Source organism: Artemia franciscana, chromosome 17, assembly GCF_032884065.1.
Source record: "Artemia franciscana chromosome 17, ASM3288406v1, whole genome shotgun sequence".
NCBI lineage: Eukaryota > Metazoa > Arthropoda > Branchiopoda > Anostraca > Artemiidae > Artemia > Artemia franciscana.
Genome location: NC_088879.1, coordinates 39,193,393 through 39,215,917, shown reverse-complemented (window position 1 = coordinate 39,215,917; position 22,525 = coordinate 39,193,393). Strand labels below are relative to the sequence as shown.

The following is a 22,525-nucleotide window of genomic DNA, read 5'->3' as shown; positions in this document are numbered from 1 at the left end:
TATTGATGTTAAAAGTAAAAACCACCATCTAGTAGTGTCTAAGGTTAATTTAAAACTGAAATTTCAGAAGGGTAACTACCTCCCGAAAAGTTATGATGTTGTAGACTCCAGGCTGAGAATTCGGGGGAAATTTTTCAGGAACAGTTGAAAACTAAACTTGAGAGTTTAAAATTTGGCAATGTGGAAGATGATTAGAATAATTTTAGAAAAACAATTTGTAAAGTTGCTGATGGTGTTTTAGGGAAGAAAGTTAAGACTGCAGCTGGGAATATTAGTAAAAAAAACTTATGTGTAACAAAGAGGAGAAGGCGCTTGTAGAGAATTATCTGGGTGATAGATCATATGAAAACAAAAGGAATGTAAAGAAAGTGGAGAAAGCATTAAAATATAAACTAAGGAGGTGTGAAGTGGAGGCTATGGATAAAATTTCAAAGGACCTGGAATGTACAGCTCGACGGCATGATAGTAAAATTTTGTACTTGAATGCTAATAAATTAAGAGGGAGTAGTCAATCCAGACTTGTCCCAGTTAAAGATAGAATTAGTGATAAGGAAAGAGTTAACTAGATGGATGAAACATTTTGAGAATGTGCTAAACCGAGGTACAGTTGCAAGAAAAGATATAGAGGAAAATGAAAAAGTTTGGGATACCTTGGATGTGACGGAAGATTTGTTTTGTGATAAGAATTTAGCGACTGTACGAAAAGGAGTGAAAAAATAAGGCTCCCGGTGCTGATACTGCAGTAGATTAGTTTTTTGAATATGTTGGCTCTGAGGTTAGAAATAAGTTACAGAAGATTATGAATATGATTTTTGAAAAAGGGGAAGTACGTAACGATTGTAGGAAAACTTTAACTAAACCACTCTATAAGAAAAGTAATAAGAATGAGTGTTATAATTATTGAGGCATTAGTCTGGTCTTTGTAGGTAACAAATTACTTACCAATATGATAGTTTTTAGACTGAGAGATGCAGTAGACAAAGTTATAAGAGAAGAACAGTGTGGTTTTGGAAAAGGTAGAGGATGTGTCGACTAAATTTTTACTCTTAGGTAAATAATTGAGAAGTAAGCTATTTGTCAGACACCTTTGGTCCTCAATTTTATAGATTATGAACAAGCGTTTGATTCTGTTGACATAAGATCCTTTCGCATTTGAAAAGCGAACGACTACCTAATCAAATGAAAAACTATCTAATTAATAGCTAAATTACCCTAAAACTGACTTTAAAAATGCTTGCTCGGAGGGGAGGGGGGGGTGAGAAGTTAATTTCGGTCTGTGATCAGTTAGACTCTCCAGGCCAGCAAAACTGATTTTGGTCCCTCTGAGAGGTACAGAATTAACAAGGAAATTATTAATATAGTTCAAGAGAAACACCTACCCCGGGATTTCTGTTAATCCGTTAAGGGTAGGGGTTTGCTTTGTTTCTGTCTTAGATTCAGCTGTGTAGTCGACAAATTTTGGTTTCAGTGGCGTAAACTGCTACCTTACGTCTTCTGTATAAATTGCCTTATCATGTTATTGTCACTGCACTTTGTGCATATTTTCATTTCCAACATTTAATCTAGTTCACGTATCTACTGGGCTGAGTTAAAAGCTTTAACTCTTCTAGGCTGAAGCATTTTTGCCACTCTGTTTTTTCGAGATTTTCAGCGAATTCCCCGAAGACTCGGGTATAGTCAAAGCACTGAACAGAACGCAACCTATGAGCCAAAAGTAAATGAGAGAGAGAGAGGTGATACAGAACTCTCTGTTGCCATTCTTGGGAGACATCTGACAGTTTATAAGTAACCACAGAATTCCTGTATTGTTTAAAATCACTTTCTTGCAAATAGACAGCGGGACGGCGGGGTGCACTAATGGGAGAAGTCCCATTAGTCCAACATTTGTTATCTTACCCCCCCCCCCCCTTGGTATTGCGCGCCCCTAGGGCTGGGCCGAGCGGGCCTATTGGTAAATCCTTCGTCTGAGCATCAACTCGCTTTTCGCTGTTTAAGCATCTATTGGCATCATATAATTAGCTTGTGAGCCATTATGCCCCCTTTTACGGCTTTCATTATCAGAATGGCAAATGCTGAATGAGACTCAATATTCTAGTTAGGGTATTTTATATTCATTTTGCTTGTTCCTAATTATTTTTATCTTGTGTCGTTCCTATTCTTTTATTTTTTACAGTGGTTCATCTGGAAAAAAAACTATTTAATTGAACTGACATTAAGAAGCTATTCTCTTAATACAGCCCGATCATTAGACGTAAATTGAGAACTTTGTTTTGTTAAAGATACGAAATATCCACACCGATCATATTCAGAAGCGTAATTCAAAAAACGGCCGAACAATCTTCTGAGACGCCAATTTCCGAAAAATTGTATTCTAGTTTTTCAAAGCTTTTCCAATCCGTAAAACATGACGTTGACACGCTTTAAGTAGGAAGTTTTGCCTGTCGGGATTTCCGAAGGAAGAAAGAATTGGTCAATCGATTATTGATTTTGTAATTTGGAATGCTGTCGAAGAATCTTTTTCATTCCACTGAAGAAGCGTCACTTCTGCCTAACGTTTTTCGAATGAAACTATAGGCTACAGTAATGTATTATTGGAACATTTTTCTGCTATACGGGCTAACCACCCAAGCATCTAGTAATTCTCTAATATACAAGTTTGATCCTTTGTTATCTTTAAGTGAAAAAGTAATTTAAAATCTTCAATTCCTGTTATCTAATGGCTAAAAAATAACTACTCAAGAATGAATATCATCGTGGTGGAATTAGTTAGCATGTTCAGCTCGTTTCTGTGTTAGATTAAATAAAAAAAACAAGTTTTTTTAAATGAAAGCAAGGAGCAACATTAAAACTTAAAACGAGCAGAAATTACTCCGTATATGAAAGGGGTTTTTCCTCCTCAACGCCTTGCTCTTTACGCTAAAGTTTGACTCTTTCTCTTAACTCTACTTTTTAAAACAGTAAGAAACTTTAGCGTAAACAGCGGGGCGTTGAGGAGGAAAAGCCCCTTTCATATACGGAGTAGTTTCTGTTCGTTTTAAGTTTTCATGTTGCTCCTTACTTTCATTTAAAAAAACTTTTTTTTTTTTATTTAATTTCTGGACGTTTTCGAATCAATGTATGTTTTGATTTTGGCTCTCCGCACATGAATAACTAAAACGAAATTTGCATATTAATTAATTGTATTTAATCGGAAGATTTTGAGAAAAAAGGAGTGAGAGAGGAGGCCTAGTTGCCCTCCTATTTTTTGATTACTTAAAAAGGCAACTAGAACTTTTAAGTTTTTACTAAAGTTTTAATTGGTAAAAAATATACGTAACTTACGAATTAACTTACGTAATTCACTTCTATATTCGTATACTTTTATTGCGCATATGAGGGGGTTGGCCACTCGTCGATACCTTGCTCTTTGCACTAAGCTTAAATTTTGTCCCAATTCCTTCGGAATGACCTCTGAATCACAAAGGCCGTAGAATAAATAGTTGAAATTATTAAAAATACTTTAGCGTAAAGAGTGAAGTATTACGAGGAGGTAAATCCCTCATATGCGTAATAATTTCTGTTCGTTTTAAGTTTTAATGCTGCTCCTTACTTTCAGTAGAAAAAACTTTTCATATTTATTTTTTCATTGTTTTTTCAAATAATGCTAGAAGATCCTGCGCCCCTTCGTTGAAATTCTCTCCCCCCATGAGAAGTTCACCCATGGAAACATCCTCCCACGTCACCCCCCCCTCAACTCTGCCTCTTAAACCAAAAACAAATCCCCCTGAAAACGTCTGTACACTTTCCAGTAACCATTACTATATGTAAATACAGGTCAAAGTTTGTAACTTGCAGCCCCTCCCACAGGGACTGCGGGGGAGTAAGTCGTCCCCAAAGACATAGTTACTAGGTTTTTCGACTATGCTGAATAAAATGGCTACCTTAGAATTTTGATTCGATGACTTTTGGGAAAAAATGAGAGTGGGAGGGGGCCTAGGTGCCCCCCAATTTTTTAGTCACCTTAAAAGGCATTATAACTTTTAATTTCAGTTAGAATGAGCCCTCTTGCGACATTCTAGGACGACTTGGTCGATAATATCACCCCTGGAAAAAAAAAACAACAAAAAAAACAAAAAAACAAATAAACACGCATCCGTGATCTGTCTTCTGGCAAAAAATGCAAAATTCCACATTTTTGTAGATAGGAGCTTGAAACTTCTACAAGAAGGTTCTCTGTTACGCTGAATCTGACGGTATGCTTTTTGTTCAGATTGTATGACTTTTAGGGGGTGTTTTTCCCTATTTTCTAAAATGAGGCAAGTTTTCTCAGGCTCGTAACTTTTGATGGGTATGACTAATCTTGATGAAACTTATATATTTAAGATCATTATTAAAATGCAATTCTTTTGATGTAACTATTGGTATCAAAATTTGATTTTTTAGAGTTTCGGTTACTATTGAGCCGGGTCGCTCCTTACTACAGTTCGTTACCACGAACTGTTTGACCACGTGTAAAAAAAGATCACTCTGGCTAGCACGTTTCCTACTAGAAAGATTGGCCCCCCAGACATTGGTATCAGGAGAATATTTTATCCCAGTTTAATACCGTTTGAAATTTAGGAAATGTCTTCACCTAAAGGTAAATATAGACACACTATATTATGTTAAAAAATATTATTAGAAAAAGGATTGAACAGCCTTCTAAGATGCTTATTTTGAAAACAGTTTGTTGTTCTCAAGGCTTTTTTGATTCAAAAAAGACTAATCGGAATAAATCAACGAATGAAAGTTTTGCTTGGTTTGATTTTCCAATAATAAAAACTGCTTGTTAATCAATTGTTGATTTTTTAATTTGAAATGTTGTTGTAAAACGCCTTTCGTTCCATTGAAGAAATGTCAGTTCTTACAAATGTTGAAGGTTACAATAATGTTGTTCCTGGAGAATCTCTGTTGTTATAGGCTTACCAGCTAGTTATCCAGTAATTTTGTAATGGCCATATTTGATCCCTTTCTCCTCTGAAAACTTAAAAAACGTTTTAAATTATGCAATTTTTGGTATTTAATGGCTAAGAAAGATCTAAAACTGAATTTGTTTTAAAGATACGTTCATATAGGCGATAATAGGTTTATTTCTGTTTTGGATTGAAACTGAAGAATTCCTCTCTATGATTGTTAGGATAGTGAAACTGGTAAGAAGAAGAAGAAGAAAAAGTTTATTATTTTTCAATACAATACAATACAAAATACAATTCAAAATGGAATTAAAATACACTTATTCCCCCTCGAAAGGCTCCATGGCCAGGGATACAAAGGGGGTAAGGTTCTTGTTTATGCTATGACGAAAATGTATTTTTATTTTTCTTTATTCATTTTTCTAGAACATTCTTTTTATATCCCCCTCTCCCCTAAAAACAGAAAAGTATCAAAATTAGTACAGCTAATTATTTATGGCTAAGATGGACATAAAACTGAATTTGTGTAGATGACAGTTTGGTTTGTCTGTCTTGGATCGAACTTGAAGAAAATCGGCTTTCTGGCTGGCAATTTTGGGTATTTAATGGTCAAGAAATATCTAAAACTGATTTTTCCTTTAGATAACTTCATATAGAAAATAATCGGTTTAATTCTGTCTTGAATAAAGCTGAAGAAATTGGCTCTATGATCATTAAAGTTGTGTTAAACTAATAAGTTTCATGTTTATGCTATGACCAAAATGCATTACTGTTTTTCTTTTTTCATTTTTCTAGAGTATTCTTTTCATGTCCCCCTCTCCTCTGTAATATTTATGGCTAAGGTGGACATAAAAATTATCAGAACTTTAAGGAAGAAACATCAGTTTATGTCAATTAAACTGACAATCCACGGTCATTTATTTTTGTTGTTTTTTTTTGTTTTTTTTTTAGTAAAGCGCAAATTATGTTCTGGTCTTCAGAAGGCATCGGGGTTATCAGCCCTGCTCATGTTAATTTTTGCTCGTTTTGAGTTTGACTCTGGTATTTTTTGTAATTTCAGTTAGTTTTGAGTTTCATTTATTTATTGACATTGATTTATAGTAGTTTTACGCTTGGAAGATTATTTGACTTTATTTTTTCTCAATTTTTGATTAATGGAGCTCTTTACTTTACTCTGAAAAACTCTGAGTTCTGAATCTTAAAAAGACACTAGACTTTAAAAGGCACTAGAACTTTAAAAGGGCACTAGAACGTCTGATTACCAATCCAAAAAGCCTCCCCCCACCCGAATTTTATACGATCACCCTTTCTATATTTACATTAAATGCCCCAGGGCATAGCTTATAACCCTTGGCCTGAGGGGTCTGGAGGTATTTCATACTCAAAGAGATAATTTCCAGACCTTTCAATCATGTTGAACAAAATGGCTATCTCAAAATTGTCATTGGATGTGTTTGGGGAAACGTTGGGTATGGGAAGGGTGTTAATTGCCCTCCAATCACTTTCGACTGTCTAAATTACACTAACCCCTTCAATTTCCAATCGAATGAGCCTTTTCACAGTTTCTACAACAACAAATAGCCATCTCAATATTTCTATCAGATGCATTCGGGAAGATACGAGATTTGGTGGCGGGGTATCCACCCTATGACTCTGAATCTCAAAATGGCACTAAAACTTCAGAATAGCAATCCAGTGAGCCCCCTCCGAAGTTTATACGATTACTCTTTCTATACAAACCTTATATGCTCCCAGGGGCATAACTTAAAACCCTTGCCCTGAGGGCTTTGGAGTGCTGTCATCCTCAAAGACATAATTTCGGGACTTTTCAATTATCAATTACTTTGAACAGAATGGATATTTCAAAATTTTGATTGGATGTGTTTGGGGAAATAATGGGCGTGGAAGGGGGTTTGTTACTCTCCAATCACTTTTTACTAGTAAAAAGGGCACTAGCCTTTCAATTTCCATTTGATGAGCTCTTTTCAAAGTTTCTACGACAACAAATGGCCATCGAAAGATTTCTATCTGATGTATTTTAGAAAAATTCGAGGTGTGGGCGAGGGAGGGGGATCCAACGTCCGAATGCTAGGAGTCTTAAAAATGCACTAGAACTTCTGATTACCAAATCAATGAGCTCCTTATGAAGCCTATACGACCGCAATTTCTATATCTACCTTATATGCCCCCGAGGGCTTAATTTGACCCTTGCCCTGAGGGCTGTGGGGGTTTGTCATCCTCAAAGACATAATTTTCAGACCTTTTAATTACGCTGAAAAAAAAATGCTGTCTCAAAATTTTGACTAGATGTGTTTGGGGAAATGTTGGACCTGGGAGGAGGGGTTAGTTGCCCTCCAATCACTTCCGACTATTAAAAAAGACACTAGCCCTTTCAATTTCCAATCGAATGAGCTCTTTTCGAAGTTTCCACGACACCAAAGGGTCATCTGAAAATTTCTATCACATCATTTCGGGAAAATACGAGGTGTGGGGGGGGGGGGGTAACAAGCCTCCGATCACTCTAAATCTTAAAAAGAGCACTAGAACTTCCGATCAATTATCCAATGAGCCTCCTCCGAAGCTTATACGATAACCCTTTCTATATATACCCTTTACACCCCCAGTGCAGAACTTACCACCCCTGCCCTGAGGGCTCTGGGGCGTTGTGATCCTCAGAAACATAATTTCCGTACCTGTCAATTATCAAAGACCTGGCTATTTCAAAATTTTGATTGGAAGTGTTTGGGGAAATGATGGGCGTGGGAGCGGGTTAGTTGCCCTCCAACCACTTTCGACTATTAAAAAGGGCACTAGCCCTTTCAATTTACAATCGAATGAGCCCTTTCCAAAGTTTCTAAGACAATAAATACCCATCTCAAAATTTCTATCACATGTAATTCGGGAAAATACGAGGTGCGGGACAGGGTATCCACCCTCCCATCTCGCTAGATCTCAAAATGGGCACTAAAACTTCTGATTAGCAATCTAATGAGACCCTTTCAAAGTTTTCACAGTCACCCTTTCTGTATAGGCCTTATATTCCCCCAAGGCATAACTTACAACTCTTGCCCTTATGGCTCTGGGGTGTTTGTCATCCTTTATTATTGACATAATTTTTGACTCAACTATGTTCAGCAAAATGACTCTTTAAAAATTTTTATCAGATGTATTTGGGGAAATTATGGGCGTAGGAGGGGTCTTAGTTACCCTCCAATCACTCTTGACTTTTAAAAAGGGGACTAGCACTTCCAATTTCCGATAAAATAAGCTCTTTTCAAAGTTTCTACGATAAATTCTTCGTTATGAAGTGCTCTGGTCTAAAACCAAAAAAAAAAAAAAAAAAAAAAAAAAAAAAAAATTGTGCCCACATTGGTCTTTACTCGGGCAGTGCTTTTGCACCGCCTATGAAACCTTAATTGTCTCCAGGGCATAACTTACAACCCTTACTCTGAGGGCTTTGGGGGGGGGGTGTTATCCTTAAAGACATAATTTTTGGACCTTAACTACCTTGAACTACTTTACTATCTCTAAATTTAGATTGGATGTATTTGGGAAAAAGGTTGGCATGGGAGGGTGATGTTCCCCTCCAATCACTTTCAACTATTAAAAAGGGCACTATCCCTTTCACTTTCCATTCGAATGGGCCCTTTCCAAAGTTCTACGAAAACTCTTTTAATACAAACTGCCCTGGTCTAAACCCCCCCCCCCAAAAAAAAAAAAAACCGTTGTGCCCACATCGCTCTTTACTTAGGCATCGCTATTGCGCTGCCTATGAAACCCTATATGTCCCAGTGCATAACTTGCAACCCTTGCCTTGAGGGCTGGGGGGGTTGACATCCTCAAAAACAAAATTTCTGGACCTCCTAATCACGTTGAAAATGGATATTATTTAACTTTGATTGGATGTATATGGGGAAATGGTGGGTGCGGAATGGAGGTTAGTTTCCTTCCAATCACTTTCGACTATTAAAATGGGTACTATACCTTTCAGTTTGCAATTGAATGAGCTCTTTTCAAAGTTTTTACGACAACAAATGGTCATTTCAAAATTTCCGTCAGATTCATTTCGGGAAAATACGAGATGTGGTGGGAGGGGGGGAGATATCAACCATGACACTAGAACTTCTGATTAATAATCTAGTGAGTCCCCTTCCGAAGCTTATATGATCACTCTTTCTTTATCTTAGAATTTTTATTGGATGTGTTTGGGAAAATAGTGGTTGTGGGAGCAGGGGTTAGCTGCCCCCCAATCACTTTCGACTATGAAAAAGGGCACTAGCCTTTTCAATTCCCAATTGAAAGAGTTCTTTTCAAAGTTTCTATGAAAACAAATGGCTATCTAAAAATTTCTATCAGATGTATTTTGGGAAAATACATGGTGTGTGTGGGGGTTATTTTCCCTCCAATCACCCTGAATCTTAAAAAGGGCACTAAAACTTCCAATTACCAATCCAATAAGCCCCCTTTGAAGTTTATACGATCACACTTTATATATATATTTATACATTATATACTCCGAGGGCATAACTTACAACCCTTGCCTTAAGGAATCTGTGGGGGGGGGGATTGTCATCTTAAAAGACATCATTTCCGGACCTTTCCTGTATCTTGGACAAAATGGTTATCTCAAAAATTGGATTGGATATGTTTGGGAAAATGGTGGGCATGGGAAAGTTTTTTTTTTGCCCTCCAATCATTTTTGACTATTTAAAAGGACACAAGCCCTTTCAATTTCCAATCGAATGAGCCTTTTTCGAAGTTTCTTTGACAACAAATGACCATGTCAAAACTTCTATCAGATGCATTTCGGGGAAATACGAGGTGTGTGTGTGTGTGGGGGGGGGTATCTACCCTCCCATCACTCTGAATCTCAAAAAGGACACTAAAAATTCTGATTAGCACGGAAAGGTGTAGCATAAATGGCAGACAGTAACAACGGCAATCAAAGGGATAAAATCAACCCTTGACTGGGCTGCCCACTTAATTCAACAATCTGTCTTGGCTTTTTTCTACAATTGGCCATGACTTTGACTTTTCCCACAACTATTCCCTCTTTTTTAAATTCAAATGAACCCATAGTCAACCTGCGTGTGTTCCCCAGCGAGAACCTCCAACAGGTACGACTCTAGTTTGGCATTTGTGAAGGGACACACATGCACGGAAAGGTGTAGCATAAATGGCAGACATTAACAACGGCAATCAAAGGGATAAAATCAACCCTTGACTGGGCTGCCCACTTAATTCAACAATCTGTCTTGGCTTTTTTCTACAATTGGCCATGACTTTGACTTTTCCCACAACTATTCCCTCTTTTTTAAATTCAAATGAACCCATAGTCAACCTGCGTGTGTTCCCCAGCGAGAACCTCCAACAGGTACGACTCTAGTTTGGCATTTGTGAAGGGACACACATGCACGGAAAGGTGTAGCATAAATGGCAGACAGTAACAACGGCAATCAAAGGGATAAAATCAACCCTTGACTGGGCTGCCCACTTAATTCAACAATCTGTCTTGGCTTTTTTCTACAATTGGCCATGACTTTGACTTTTCCCACAACTATTCCCTCTTTTTTAAATTCAAAAATCAACGGATCTCGGAGGGGGCCAATAGGCCCCCTCCGAAGTCTACACGATCATCTTTCATATAAAAACGTTATATGCCCCCAGGGTACAACTTATAACCCTTGCCCTGAGGGCTCTAGTGGGAGTGGAGGTTGTCATACTTAATTACATAATTTACCGAAGTTTCAACTACGTTGAAAAAAATGGCTATCTCAAAATTTTGATTGGACGTGTTTGGGGAAAGGGTGTGCGTGAGAGGGAGGTTAGTTCCCCTCCAATCACTTTCAACTATTAAAAAGGGCATTAGCCTTATTTCACGAAAATGAAGCTCTGGTTTTAACATTCACACCTTCTTAGCAATGATGCACGGATGTGAATCTTGGGCACCATCAAGCTGCCCAAAAAATTAATGTCATGCATTGAAAATAACTGTCTTACACATAACATTGAATACATCGGACCCAAAAGAATAAGAAAACACTTGTTCGCGAGAAGCAAAAAGCCATTTATAACATATAACAAGATAAAATTACAAGTAGTTGATGTGGTTACATGGTGGCTATGGGTGAAGATCAACATCTTCCCGATTTGCCGTGCTAGGTCCCTAGACGACAAAAAGCAACACTAGGCCAATGGGTTGAGAAGGATACTACGCTGTTCAGACCGTCAATGAAAAAACCCTTTCTTAGCACTAAAATCTTACTTCTAAAGTTTTTACATCCTTCTGCACAGATTGCCGTTCTTTAGTTCATCATTGTTCTAAAATCTTACAGCTCACTGTTGTCAGCGAAAAGGGCAAAGAATGCCATCTTTCTGCCAAATAGAAAAAATGATCAGAGAAAATTTGAGTATATCCTTGTCATTGTTCTTAGACCGCTGATCAGAGCAGAACGATGAAAGACGTTGCATAAAGATGGTATATGAAGTAACATCTTAGGCCTAAGATTCCCCTTAAAATTATTTTTTGTCGAAAGATGTGATATCTTAGCACATTGGTAAGGAAAATAACAGTCTTAAGTCTTTTACTTAGAGGAGGAGAGAAGTCACCGTGGAGAGGCACTGCTGTCGCCTTATGCGCCAGCCGGCGTGACTAGACCTAAGTAACTGAACAAGAAAGACCCAAAATGACAGTTTCAGAAACGTACAAAAAAGAAACTAAATTGGTTCCCAGGAGACTAGATTTGTAAGGTTGTTTTTGAAACTGAATTTTGAAAGGTTATAAATTTGAAAGGTTTGAAGCAAACATAAGTCATTTATAAAAAAAAAGCTAAAAAGGTAAAGGATGGGGATCAGCCAGCGGTGCTGATCCCTGTATCAAGCCCCTTCAGCCAAGAAGTGCAATGCGGGGATGAGGGCCAGACATCGTGGGATTTTGCACACCCTTCCTGTTTACCTTCCCCAGATTTCTCCTGGTACCAATTTGAAGCTGGTTATTTACATGGCAAAATTCATTGACACTGAATCATAGCCACAAGCTTCAGTATGTACAATAAGATTCAAATTTAGCAATATACAGGAGTGTTTTATTTTACGAATTGTAATTAGCTTATATTTAATGAGCAATAACTTAGATTAGGTCTTAAACTATAGTTTTATTTTAGTAAGAGGGAATATTTAGGGTGGTGTAACTGTTAAGAAATATAAATAAGAAGTGAGTGACAAAAAAAACAACAACAAAGAAATATTGGAAACTTCAGAAGAATAATAGATTTTGATGTAAGGGCATGGTTCTGAGGGCCTCTCTTCTTTTTTATGTGTGTCTAAATTATAAACTTATTGCATTAGTAATTAGAAAAAGCTAAAGTGTTTATCTGTTAAGCTTATGACTTCTATGAGTTTGTTATATTTTAGTACCTATTTCTCAAAATTCTTACTTGACTGTATTTGCTTATTAAAGCAGCAGGTTGACAGTATAGTTTAAATAGTATAATTAACGTAAAAGTTGTTGACGTAGGAATTATTTTTAACTAGATTCAAGTTCAACGAAAATTTTCACTTTCGGATTTTCAAAATACAAAGAGTATTAATTTTAAACCGATGAAAAGTTCGAAACAATTGAAAATGAAAGAAAGATGTACTGTTTTCTTGATAATTCGGATACTTTTCTAATTTATTTTTTTGAGGATATTACTTTTTTTTATCTTTTGGCAGTTATTGTTTTGTCGGTAAAGCCACCCATGTCGTTTTGTGTCGATTTCCGCTAGAATTTTAGCTGGAATTGCATGGTTAAAAGAATTTGAATTTTAATTTGTTTCGTATTTTACTATTTTTTTCATAATTTACATAATATTGTTTATTTTTAGGAATAATGCAGCAGGATAATTCCGAGCAGGTTATTCTGGATCCGAAACTAATTGCCCATAACTACCTCAAGACATGGTTCTTTCTTGACCTAGTCAGCTCCATTCCATTAGATTATATTTTTTTAATTTTCAACCAGGTAAGTTTTTATACTTTTTTGCTTTAAGAAATAACGTAATATATAAACAACAAATAAAATACTTTTTTGGTAACAAATGTAATAATGTAAAACAGTTTAATAGCAGTAATATCATAAAGATGAAACTAAAATTTCAATTTAACAACTATAAAACTTGAATTAAAAATAAGAAATAATTATTGCATAAATATAGTAACATACAAGTATAAAATAAAAAATCGCCAAAAAAACAATTTGAAACGTGTTACATTGAAATCGTGGGTGGTAAAACGGATAGTTGTATTAGTAAAGTATTGTAGTCCATATTTTTCCCGGCACAAATACTGAAAGGATATTTTATTTTTAATCTCGACTGCAGGAAGACTAGGATGAGTAAGCACAAAATTTACATGTAATAGTGAGGAAAAAAAGAAATGAATGGAAAATTTTAAGACAAGCATATTTACAATAAATTTTTTAGTATAAATACAGAAAAAGTGAATACATTTTCTAAAACAAAGAAGAAAACAATTTTTATTATAGTTCAACAAAGTTGAAATAAATACTAAAAGGGGAAGAATACACTAAAATGCACTAAAGATACATTAAATTTTATGACTTATGTTTTCAAAGATTAACCAAAAGTCAGATAAGTGTTTATTATAACATTGGTTTATGTATATGGGAGTTATGAGGATAAAATAATTGTTTCCTCTCTGAAATCAAGACTAATAGCTTGCTGAATACGGAAGGCCTCGATGCGCGAGCCTTTTGGTTCTCCTACGTACTATAATCAGGCAGAGGGCTAGGCTCTAAGCTCCTTGGCCCTATGTGTGTAATGGAGAGATCTCGAGTAACTGCCTATTCTATCTTCACAAAGATGTCCATAACTGGCAATTGGCTCTTGTTCCGTCTTGATTGCGTTGGTTTAGATCACCATATAAGCTCCCTAATTTTTCATCCAATAAGTAGGGGTTATGCATTTTTTTTTATTTTTTTTTATGTATTTGAATTTTGTAACTTTGAGAGGCAGCTAGCACTATTTTCTGTTCGTTTTATTTTTCTGCATCTTGCCGCAATTATCCATATTTATTTTATATACAGTTGTACAAAATGATGTTTTTTAACATTAGAAAAAACTTCAGCCTCAAAATCCTTATTCTGTCTTTAAGATGCCCTATTTTCAATCAAGTGCTAGTTTCCCTAGTCTTCATAGGAATAGGGTTGACAGCAATGCAGCTGCGATAATTCAAAACCTAACATGTTAAGGGGAGCGACTCCCCTCATATACTTAATAGTTTATGTGTCTTTAAATTTGTAATGTTGCTCCTTACTTTCAGTTGAAAAAACCTGTTTTTTTTATTTAATTTCTGGTTGTTTCATCAATAATACCGGGAAATCTGGCTCCTCCCCCAAGGAAAATTTCCTTCCTCCCCGCGAAAACTTCCACCATAGAAAGATTTTCATAAGTGAAACCCCCTCCCACCAGACCCCCTCCCCGATAAATTTCTGTTTTCTTCATAATAACCAATGGTATATGTAAGCAATGGGCAAAGTTCATAGTTTGTAGCCCTTTCCTCGAGAAGTGTGGAGGTTAAGTCATCCTCAAAGACATAGTTATTAGATCTTTTAACCTTGCTGAACAAAACGATTATCTCAAAATTTTAACCTTGCGACTTCGGGAAAAAAGGAGGCCTGGGAAGAGGGCTAGCTGCCCTCCAATACTTTTGATCACTTGAAAAGGCCCTAGAACTTATAATTTTTGATCAAACGAGCCTTCTCCCAATCTTCTCGGATTGCTGGTTCATCACGACCACCCTTGGGGAAATTATACAAAAAAAAACAGCAAACAAACACGTGTCCGTGATATTTCTTCAGGCAAAAAATGAAAAATTCTGCATTTTTGTATGTAGGAGCTTGAAAGCTCGACAATAGGGTTCTCTGATATGCTGAGCCTAATGTTGTGATTTGCATAAGATCGCTTGTTGTTTTGGCGAAACATTTTCGAAAAGTGGGCAAAGTTTCTCAGGCTCGTAACTTTGATGGGTAGCCTAACATTAAACTTGATGAATTTTATATATTTTGAATAAGCATTACAATTTGACTCTTTTGATTTATCGTATGCTATCGAGCCGCATCGCTCCTTACCTAGAGATTGTTACCATGAAGTGAAAGCACACACCCAAAGACTTATTTCTCAGCTTTTTGGCACTTCAGTAATAATTTGCTACGTAATGTCACTCCTTTTGATTACAATAAACAAACTCCAGTCGGTTAAGCTCTCTCATCAACATGAATCAAGTAGTTTCGCTGTGATGATTCAAGAAGTGCTGTAGAAGATGAGTCCTTTCGATTATCAAAGAAAAACTAAACTTGGTTAAGCCTTGAATTTTCCCACCAAAGTCAGAAGATTGAAAACTGCTATTCATTCACCAGATTTGACTTTCTTTAAAAAGAAAGTAACATCAAATTCACCTGATATTCCTTTTCCTCCCTTAGAAAGAGCCAATAGACACTAGAGCTCCCACGAAAAGTCAAAGTTAAGGGCAACCTCGCCTGTAAAAACTCGTACATAATGAGGAAACGGCTTCATTAAGCCTTTATCACGCCGTCGACTTGCATCGGAGAAACTTAGTTTTCTATGGTAATTCCTGTTCTACCCAAAGTTGTAAAAGAGAGGAAAAGGGGAAATTAACAATGCAAACCAGGGAGTATCTGTCACAGATTAGCTGTTATAGCTGAGAGGAAAGCGTAAGGGCTTCATTCTTTCGAGAAAGGATTTTTTGTCAGAATTCTTATTTCAATTATATATAGGGAGATACATTTGGTATGAATGAATGAATGAACTTTATTACCCGTAAAAATGTAAAAAAACACAAAGTATGGAGTATTATAAACAAATAAAAAAAAACGATAAACAGCAAAAAGAATTCAACCTAACAGACAACATGAACTAATTAACCAGTACCCATATGAAAAAAAAAAGGCTGCAGATGGTCGTAAACGTGAATAAAGTTGATAGTCTTTTTTACATAAATCATCACGGGAAGACCAAATCCGAGAAGGCACATGACTGTTCTGTTTCGGTGCCATCTAGGAAGCCGGAGGAGGAATTTGAAATATCTGAAATAAGCCGCACGTAGAGTCTGGTGATCTTTCTTAAGAAACAGATTAGCCATGCCTGATAAAATAAAAGTACAGGGGCGCAATAAGTGTTATAAATCATGCACAAACCGTTGCAGTTGTAAGAGCTTTTGTTTGGGGATATTTTCCAGGAAGTGAGGTGCGGCTTTTTCACGGCTTGATTCACTAGGGATGAACAAATAGTGGAAAGTGTTGGGCCGAAATATAGACCAAGCCAACTAACTAAAGAAGAGCATAGTAGAGCTCTAGTCCCAGTAACTAGTAGAGCGACCGCATAAGGGCTATTAAAACAAATAAACTTGCATTTAGACGCATTAACTGACACTCCAATCTTAGATAGTGCATTTGTTAATATAGTAAAATTGGAAAGCAGTCCATGGCGTGTCCGGGCAACAAGTAGAACGTCATCTGCATATGCAACTTTAGACAGACCGATATTACCGTAAAAACTGAAATTTTAAGGGACGCAAGCACAATGCAAGCACACATTTAAATATGCTAGGAGACAACATGGCACCGTGCCAAACTCCTTTATTAATTTTTACTGGGTCAGATATTTGGCCATTCCAGGTAACCTGAATTTCAGACTTTGAATACCAATAAGACAATAAACATAGTACAGAATGATTAACACCTTAAGACACAAGGGAACATGAGCCTGAGATTGCACAATATTGTCAAAAGCTCCAGAAATGTTAAAAGTAAGACGGTATTAAGACATTTTCTTTTTACGGCATCTTTCATGAGCCGGCTTAAAACATGATGTGCATGGGAGCAACCGAAACTTTTCGAAAAACCAAACTGAAAAGGCATAAAATCACAATCCGACTCAATTTCTGGTAGTAACAAATGTTCAAGCAACTTACTTAAAAAAACGATGCTGTAATGGGATGATAATTTGCACATGACGTGGGGTCCTTGCCTCGCTTTTGAAAAGACGTTACACGGTCACAAAGGAAACTATTAGGAACAAGCGACTCTGCTAGGCAGGACTGGAAAAGTATTTGTATATAGTTAAGTAGAGCAGGACAATAAGTAGAGCAGCAAAAAAACGGTAAGTATTTGATGTTTGTTGCTTAATGTGCTATTTATTTGTTCTCAGAATCTTCATTTATTAAAATTGTCGGCCTCACCAAACTTTTTAATGGGGTTTCTCTTCCTTTACAAAGGAGAACTATATATATATATATATATATATATATATATATATATATATATATATATATATATATATATATATATATATATATATATATATATATATATATATATATGTATATATATATATATTTTATTATATATATATATATATATATATATATATATATATATATATATATATATATATATATATGACTCCTTTCGATTTATATCAAAAGGAGTATTATATCTCAAATTTGTATCTCAAATATATGACTCCTTTCGATTTGGGCTAATTGAAAGTTCCCCAGTCTAGTAGATAAATAATATGTCTAGAATTCACACTTAAAAATAACCATATTAATAAGTCATGGGGAAATCAAACGCATTCCATTTTAGCATAGAATTTATACCCTCTGTGTTAGCCAATAAAATTAAACTTCTAGATTGTAATCTCACTGACGGGATTGTTTTGGCAATATAGACAGTTTTAGCGCGGCCAGTTCAATATTGGTGTTTAAACAGTAATCTTTGAAAGTAGAAATACATTTATTTCGTATAACGAAAAATAAATTAGATTTCCTTAAAGGATGTCTTAGAAGCTAATGCATTTTATACTTCTACTCAATTATGAGTTCGAAAAGTACTTAAAGAAAAAGGCTTAGCTTCTTGACTTCGTTTGTTCATTATTAGTCTTACAAGAGTTGTAGGAACACTAATAATTTTCTATCAGAGACGTGTATCTTATATAACAAAAAATCTGTCAATGAACCAGTTTCCAAAATCCATTGCACCCACTCCCATTAAATAGTACGACCTGAATTCAAATGTAAACATATTTTTCCATCTGATATTTAAGTGGGACAATCCTCTGGTAGTATGTAGTATAGGTAGGCTTTAGTGCCCAAATAATGGTATATCTTCTACAGAATATGCAAGTTTTAGTACCCAAATAAGGGTGTAAACACCATATCTGGATCCCCATCACTTCTTACGGCCGGGTACCCAGAACAATTCGTAGGCAATTTCTCTCTAAGACATTTAGCCAATCTTTATCTGTTTTTCTAAATCCCCATGCTTCAGAGCCATATTTGACCACTGTCATCACTGTAACTTCCAATATTCTAGTCTTAGTTTGCATATTATCTTCCTATTCTCCCGAACATATTTTAACTGCTAAAATCACTCTGAGTCTTGGCTATTCTACTTTTAACATTTTCACTGCTCCCAAGGTGTTTACTTATAATACAACCAAGGTCAGTGAAGCTGTTACCCAAAGTCACCTTTTTATCTTCACTGATTCCTAGCCTTAGTGACTAAGTCTTCCTAACATTACTTTTCACATCTATTGTAGCACCTTGAAATCATTAAACCTCCGAACTTTCATTGATTTTGCACAAACTTTAGCCTAGTATGCTCAAATCATCAGCATAATCTAACTCCGGGAGATTTTTTCATTCTCACTTGACTCCTTGTTCTGCCATTGCCTTTCCTGTGCTCCTTAAGACAAAGTCTATAAAAATGATTCTTATAAAGATGGATAGAACACAACCCTGCTTAATTCCTGATTCGATAAGAAACCAGCTGCTAACCTCATTTTCAACCTTAACTGCAACAGTATTATTCTTGTATGCAGCACTAATTACTTTAATGTGTTTATTTGTCTGGTATGCCGTACGAGACCTTCACTAAAGCTGTTCCATCAACAGAATCGATCGCTTGCTTATAGTCTATACAACTGAGGACCAAAGGTGTTTCATAACTCAGGCACTTTCCGAATATTAACCTAAGGATGAAAATTTATTCGACATATCCTATATTTTCTAAAACCGCACTGTTATTCTCTTATATTTTTGTCTAAAATATCTCTCGGTTTAAAAACTATTATGTTACTAAGTAGTTTGCTACCAACAGAGACCAGATTAATGCCTCGATAATCACCACGCTCACTCTTATCACCTTTTTATAAAATGGATTAATTATGATTTTGCTTAAAATCACTAGGTACTTCCTGTTTTTCAAAAGTAATATTCACGATTTTTAGTAGCTTAATTCTAACCTCAGAGCCACCATATTTAAGGATTTTATTTACCACACTGTCAGCACCTGGATCCTTATTACTTTCTAATCCTTTTAGTACTTTTGCTAATTCTTTCTTATAAAATAAATCTTCTTTCACATGCAAGGTATCACAAGCTATTTATTTCCTCTGTATCTTTTCCTGCAACTCTATTTTTTTAGACAAAGACAATTTTCTAGGGCCTTCAAAGGCTGATTATCATAATTTTTATCCATCATATTCTTCCTATGACAGAAAGGATAAATAACTGATGGATTTTAAAGTATTTTGAGTTGGAGTTTTTTTGCATAATTTTTGAATAAGAATAGATAACTATTGGTTCTTTGATATTTTGAAAAAAGTGAATCAGTTTATTTGAATTTTATGAATAAAACATAATATTTAGGAGAAAAAGTAGATTTTTTACCACAACTTTGGAAATAGTATTTAGATCCTGTAATTATTACATTTTTCTAAGAAGTAAAATATATTCTGTACTTTCAATATTTTCCCTCCTATTAGTCAAATGGACTGCGCTGACTAAAGTTTCGGATGAACTGTATTTCTCTTTGCTCCAACACGAACCAATTGGAAGTGCAAGAAAAATTCCAATTAAAAACAGCTCTGCTTGGATATCCCTTGATTTTTCCGCGGAAGTACTGATGCCTTCTTGGATCTTAAGGGGCCCTATCCAGTCAAATCCCCGTCCTGGCACTTTTTTAGAAACTCTTTCAAAATGCGGGTGCTATTGATTTTCTTTGATATGCAGGTGTATGTTACCTAATAGGGCTTTGCTTAGTTATATAAAGGTGTTGTTCAAGATTTCTTTGGTTCTTATGTTTAAATACCAAAGAGACAGGAACAAATCTCCAGGGGGCCCTAGTAACCAGTTCAACTGGGGGCCGTAGCAACCTATTCTAACGGGGGACTCTAGCAGTCAATTCCAGCGGGGGTCTAGCACCCAATTTCAACGGTGCCCTAGCAGTCAGTTCCAACGGGGGTCCTGGTAAACAATTCTAACGGGGCCCTAGTATCCACTTCCATCGGGGCCCTAGCATCAAATTCCATCGAGCCCCTAGCATTCAAATTCACCGGGGACTCTAGCATCCAGTTCCAACAGGGGCCCTAATGAGTAATTCAGTGGCCCCTAGAATTCAATTCAACTGGGGACCTAATATCCAATTCCAACGAGGAGGCCCAGCAACCAATTCCAGCAGGGGGCCGTGGCAGTCAATTCCATCAGGGCCCTACTCTCCAATTTCAGCACCAAGACGTTTTTCAAGACATTTCAAGACGTTTTTAAGACATTTTTATTCGTTTTCCAGACATTTCAAGACATTTTTCTCAAGACGTTTTTCTTCGTGATTTTTTTTAGGTCTTACGCAATGGGGAATAATTACTAGCGTTAAGGCTGACACATTATCGCGTGAATTGTACCTTCAGGGCCTGTGGAGAATCTCCATTTGTAATTAAGGAGTTTATATAAGCATTTAAACTTATATGTTTGAAATCATCATGAAACGTCAATTCTTTTGATAAATGTATTGGTGTCAAAAATCTGTTTTTTACAGTTTCGGTTACAATTGAGCCGGGTCGCTCCTTACCTACAGTTGGTTGCAACGAACTATTTCATTGCTCATCAGCTGGTTTTACTATTGCTGTGAGTTTGCAAGAAGTGGTGTCATTATAATTCGGTACATCTCTTTAAATAATTGAGCACAAATAAAACTGAAGATTGTATGGCAAAACAATTCGAATTCCAATGTCAAATACTTCATACTTGACCATTTCTATGTTTGAAAGAAAGGTGATGCAATATTTTTTCCTAAAAACAGAAACTTCTAAATATCCTGACAAACAAATATGATAGAAATAAAATGGAATAGACATCTTCATAAAGCTTCCTACATTTTAGGATCATGGGCTTTAAATCTAAATTTTATGAAAAAAATAAGAATATAGAGCAAAATAGCAATTCTAACTTTATAATGAATACTGACAGATTTGATCAGAAATAAACCTACAACCAATCGGAATGTGAAGGCAACAAGATGGTTCCAAGGAGCTGAAAGTCAATATAATAAAGGTTGGAACATAAAATTTGGATAGTCTGAAATTTGGTTCTTCAAAGTTTATCTGTTCCAGAAATAATTAGTTTCATTTACAGTATCACCACTACTTGCAAAATGATTTTGAATGAATTTATCTTCTGTGACGATCCTTTGAACGGTGTCCGACAAAAAAGAAGACATTCAGCTGGTTTTTGGGCTTTGATAAAGTTTTTGGCTTTGGGGTATGAAAACCAATATTTGAAGATCAAGAAAGCTAATTGTAGAAGTTCTTTTGTTATCACTTATCTTATTTGGGTCTCACAATAAATTTAAAGGATAATCTCTATTCCAAAATGCGTCATATCTCGCTCAATGATCTTCTCTTCTAGGAGAACGACTCAAAGATCATATGCTTCCCTTATTTCTTGCTCTAAGAATTAGTGGGGAACTGATGAGTTTCATATCAAAATTTTTCCCTGTACAAAAAATTGCTTCAAACATATTTTTTAGTTTTTATTGCAAAATTCTCTCTATGTTCGTAACTGCTTTAGGATTACTGAAATTAGGTCTTGCCTACAATCCTAGAAATATACGTCTTTATGACAGCTTTAATTTGAAACAATTTCTTTCAACTTTTAAGATGTAAGTTTTAAAACCTTCCGCAAATGATGTTCAACCTTGGGATTTCTAATGGTGTACTTTTTATATCTGTAAGCGTTTTTGAGGGCATCGAAGCTGCTCTTTGAAATTATTACTACTTCGTTTCCTCATTATTTTTTATGTTTAACATAGATAAAAGTGTCAAATAGTAATTCTGTTGTATTTGAATATTCATTTTTAAATATTGTTTAATTTTTGTTTACTACGGATTTAGGTTCGCTCTCTACTAGTGTACAGCTATTGCCGCAACTATGATAGTTCTCGAGAGTGAAATTTCCTCCTTTCACGTTTTAATATTTCGAAATTATACCTGGAACCAAAACTTTCAATATATGTATATATCTGAAATATTTTTTACAGGATTATGGAGAAGGTTTTCAAATACTACATGCCGGTAGAGCATTAAGGATACTTCGCTTAGCAAAATTACTTAGTTTAGTAAGGCTACTACGACTTTCAAGATTAGTCAGATATGTTAGCCAATGGGAAGAAGTATACGTAAGTTTCTTTATAAGCAATTCTAGTCCACCTTCTACTAGCAAACATTTGTTCCCAGTAT

The 22,525-nt window shown here is 35.7% G+C and overlaps 1 protein-coding gene across 3 annotated transcripts in view; it reads left to right on the top strand.

Moving 5' to 3' along the window:
- LOC136038225 (potassium/sodium hyperpolarization-activated cyclic nucleotide-gated channel 3-like) overlaps positions 1-22,525 on the top strand; it is a 292,504-nt gene that overhangs the window by 124,307 nt on the left and 145,672 nt on the right. For all 3 annotated transcript variants that reach the window (XM_065721317.1, XM_065721319.1, XM_065721318.1), the window contains exons 4-5: positions 12,797-12,933; positions 22,327-22,464. In XM_065721317.1, the coding sequence (XP_065577389.1) occupies positions 12,797-12,933; positions 22,327-22,464 (275 nt within the window). The remainder of the gene's footprint in view (positions 1-12,796; positions 12,934-22,326; positions 22,465-22,525) is intronic.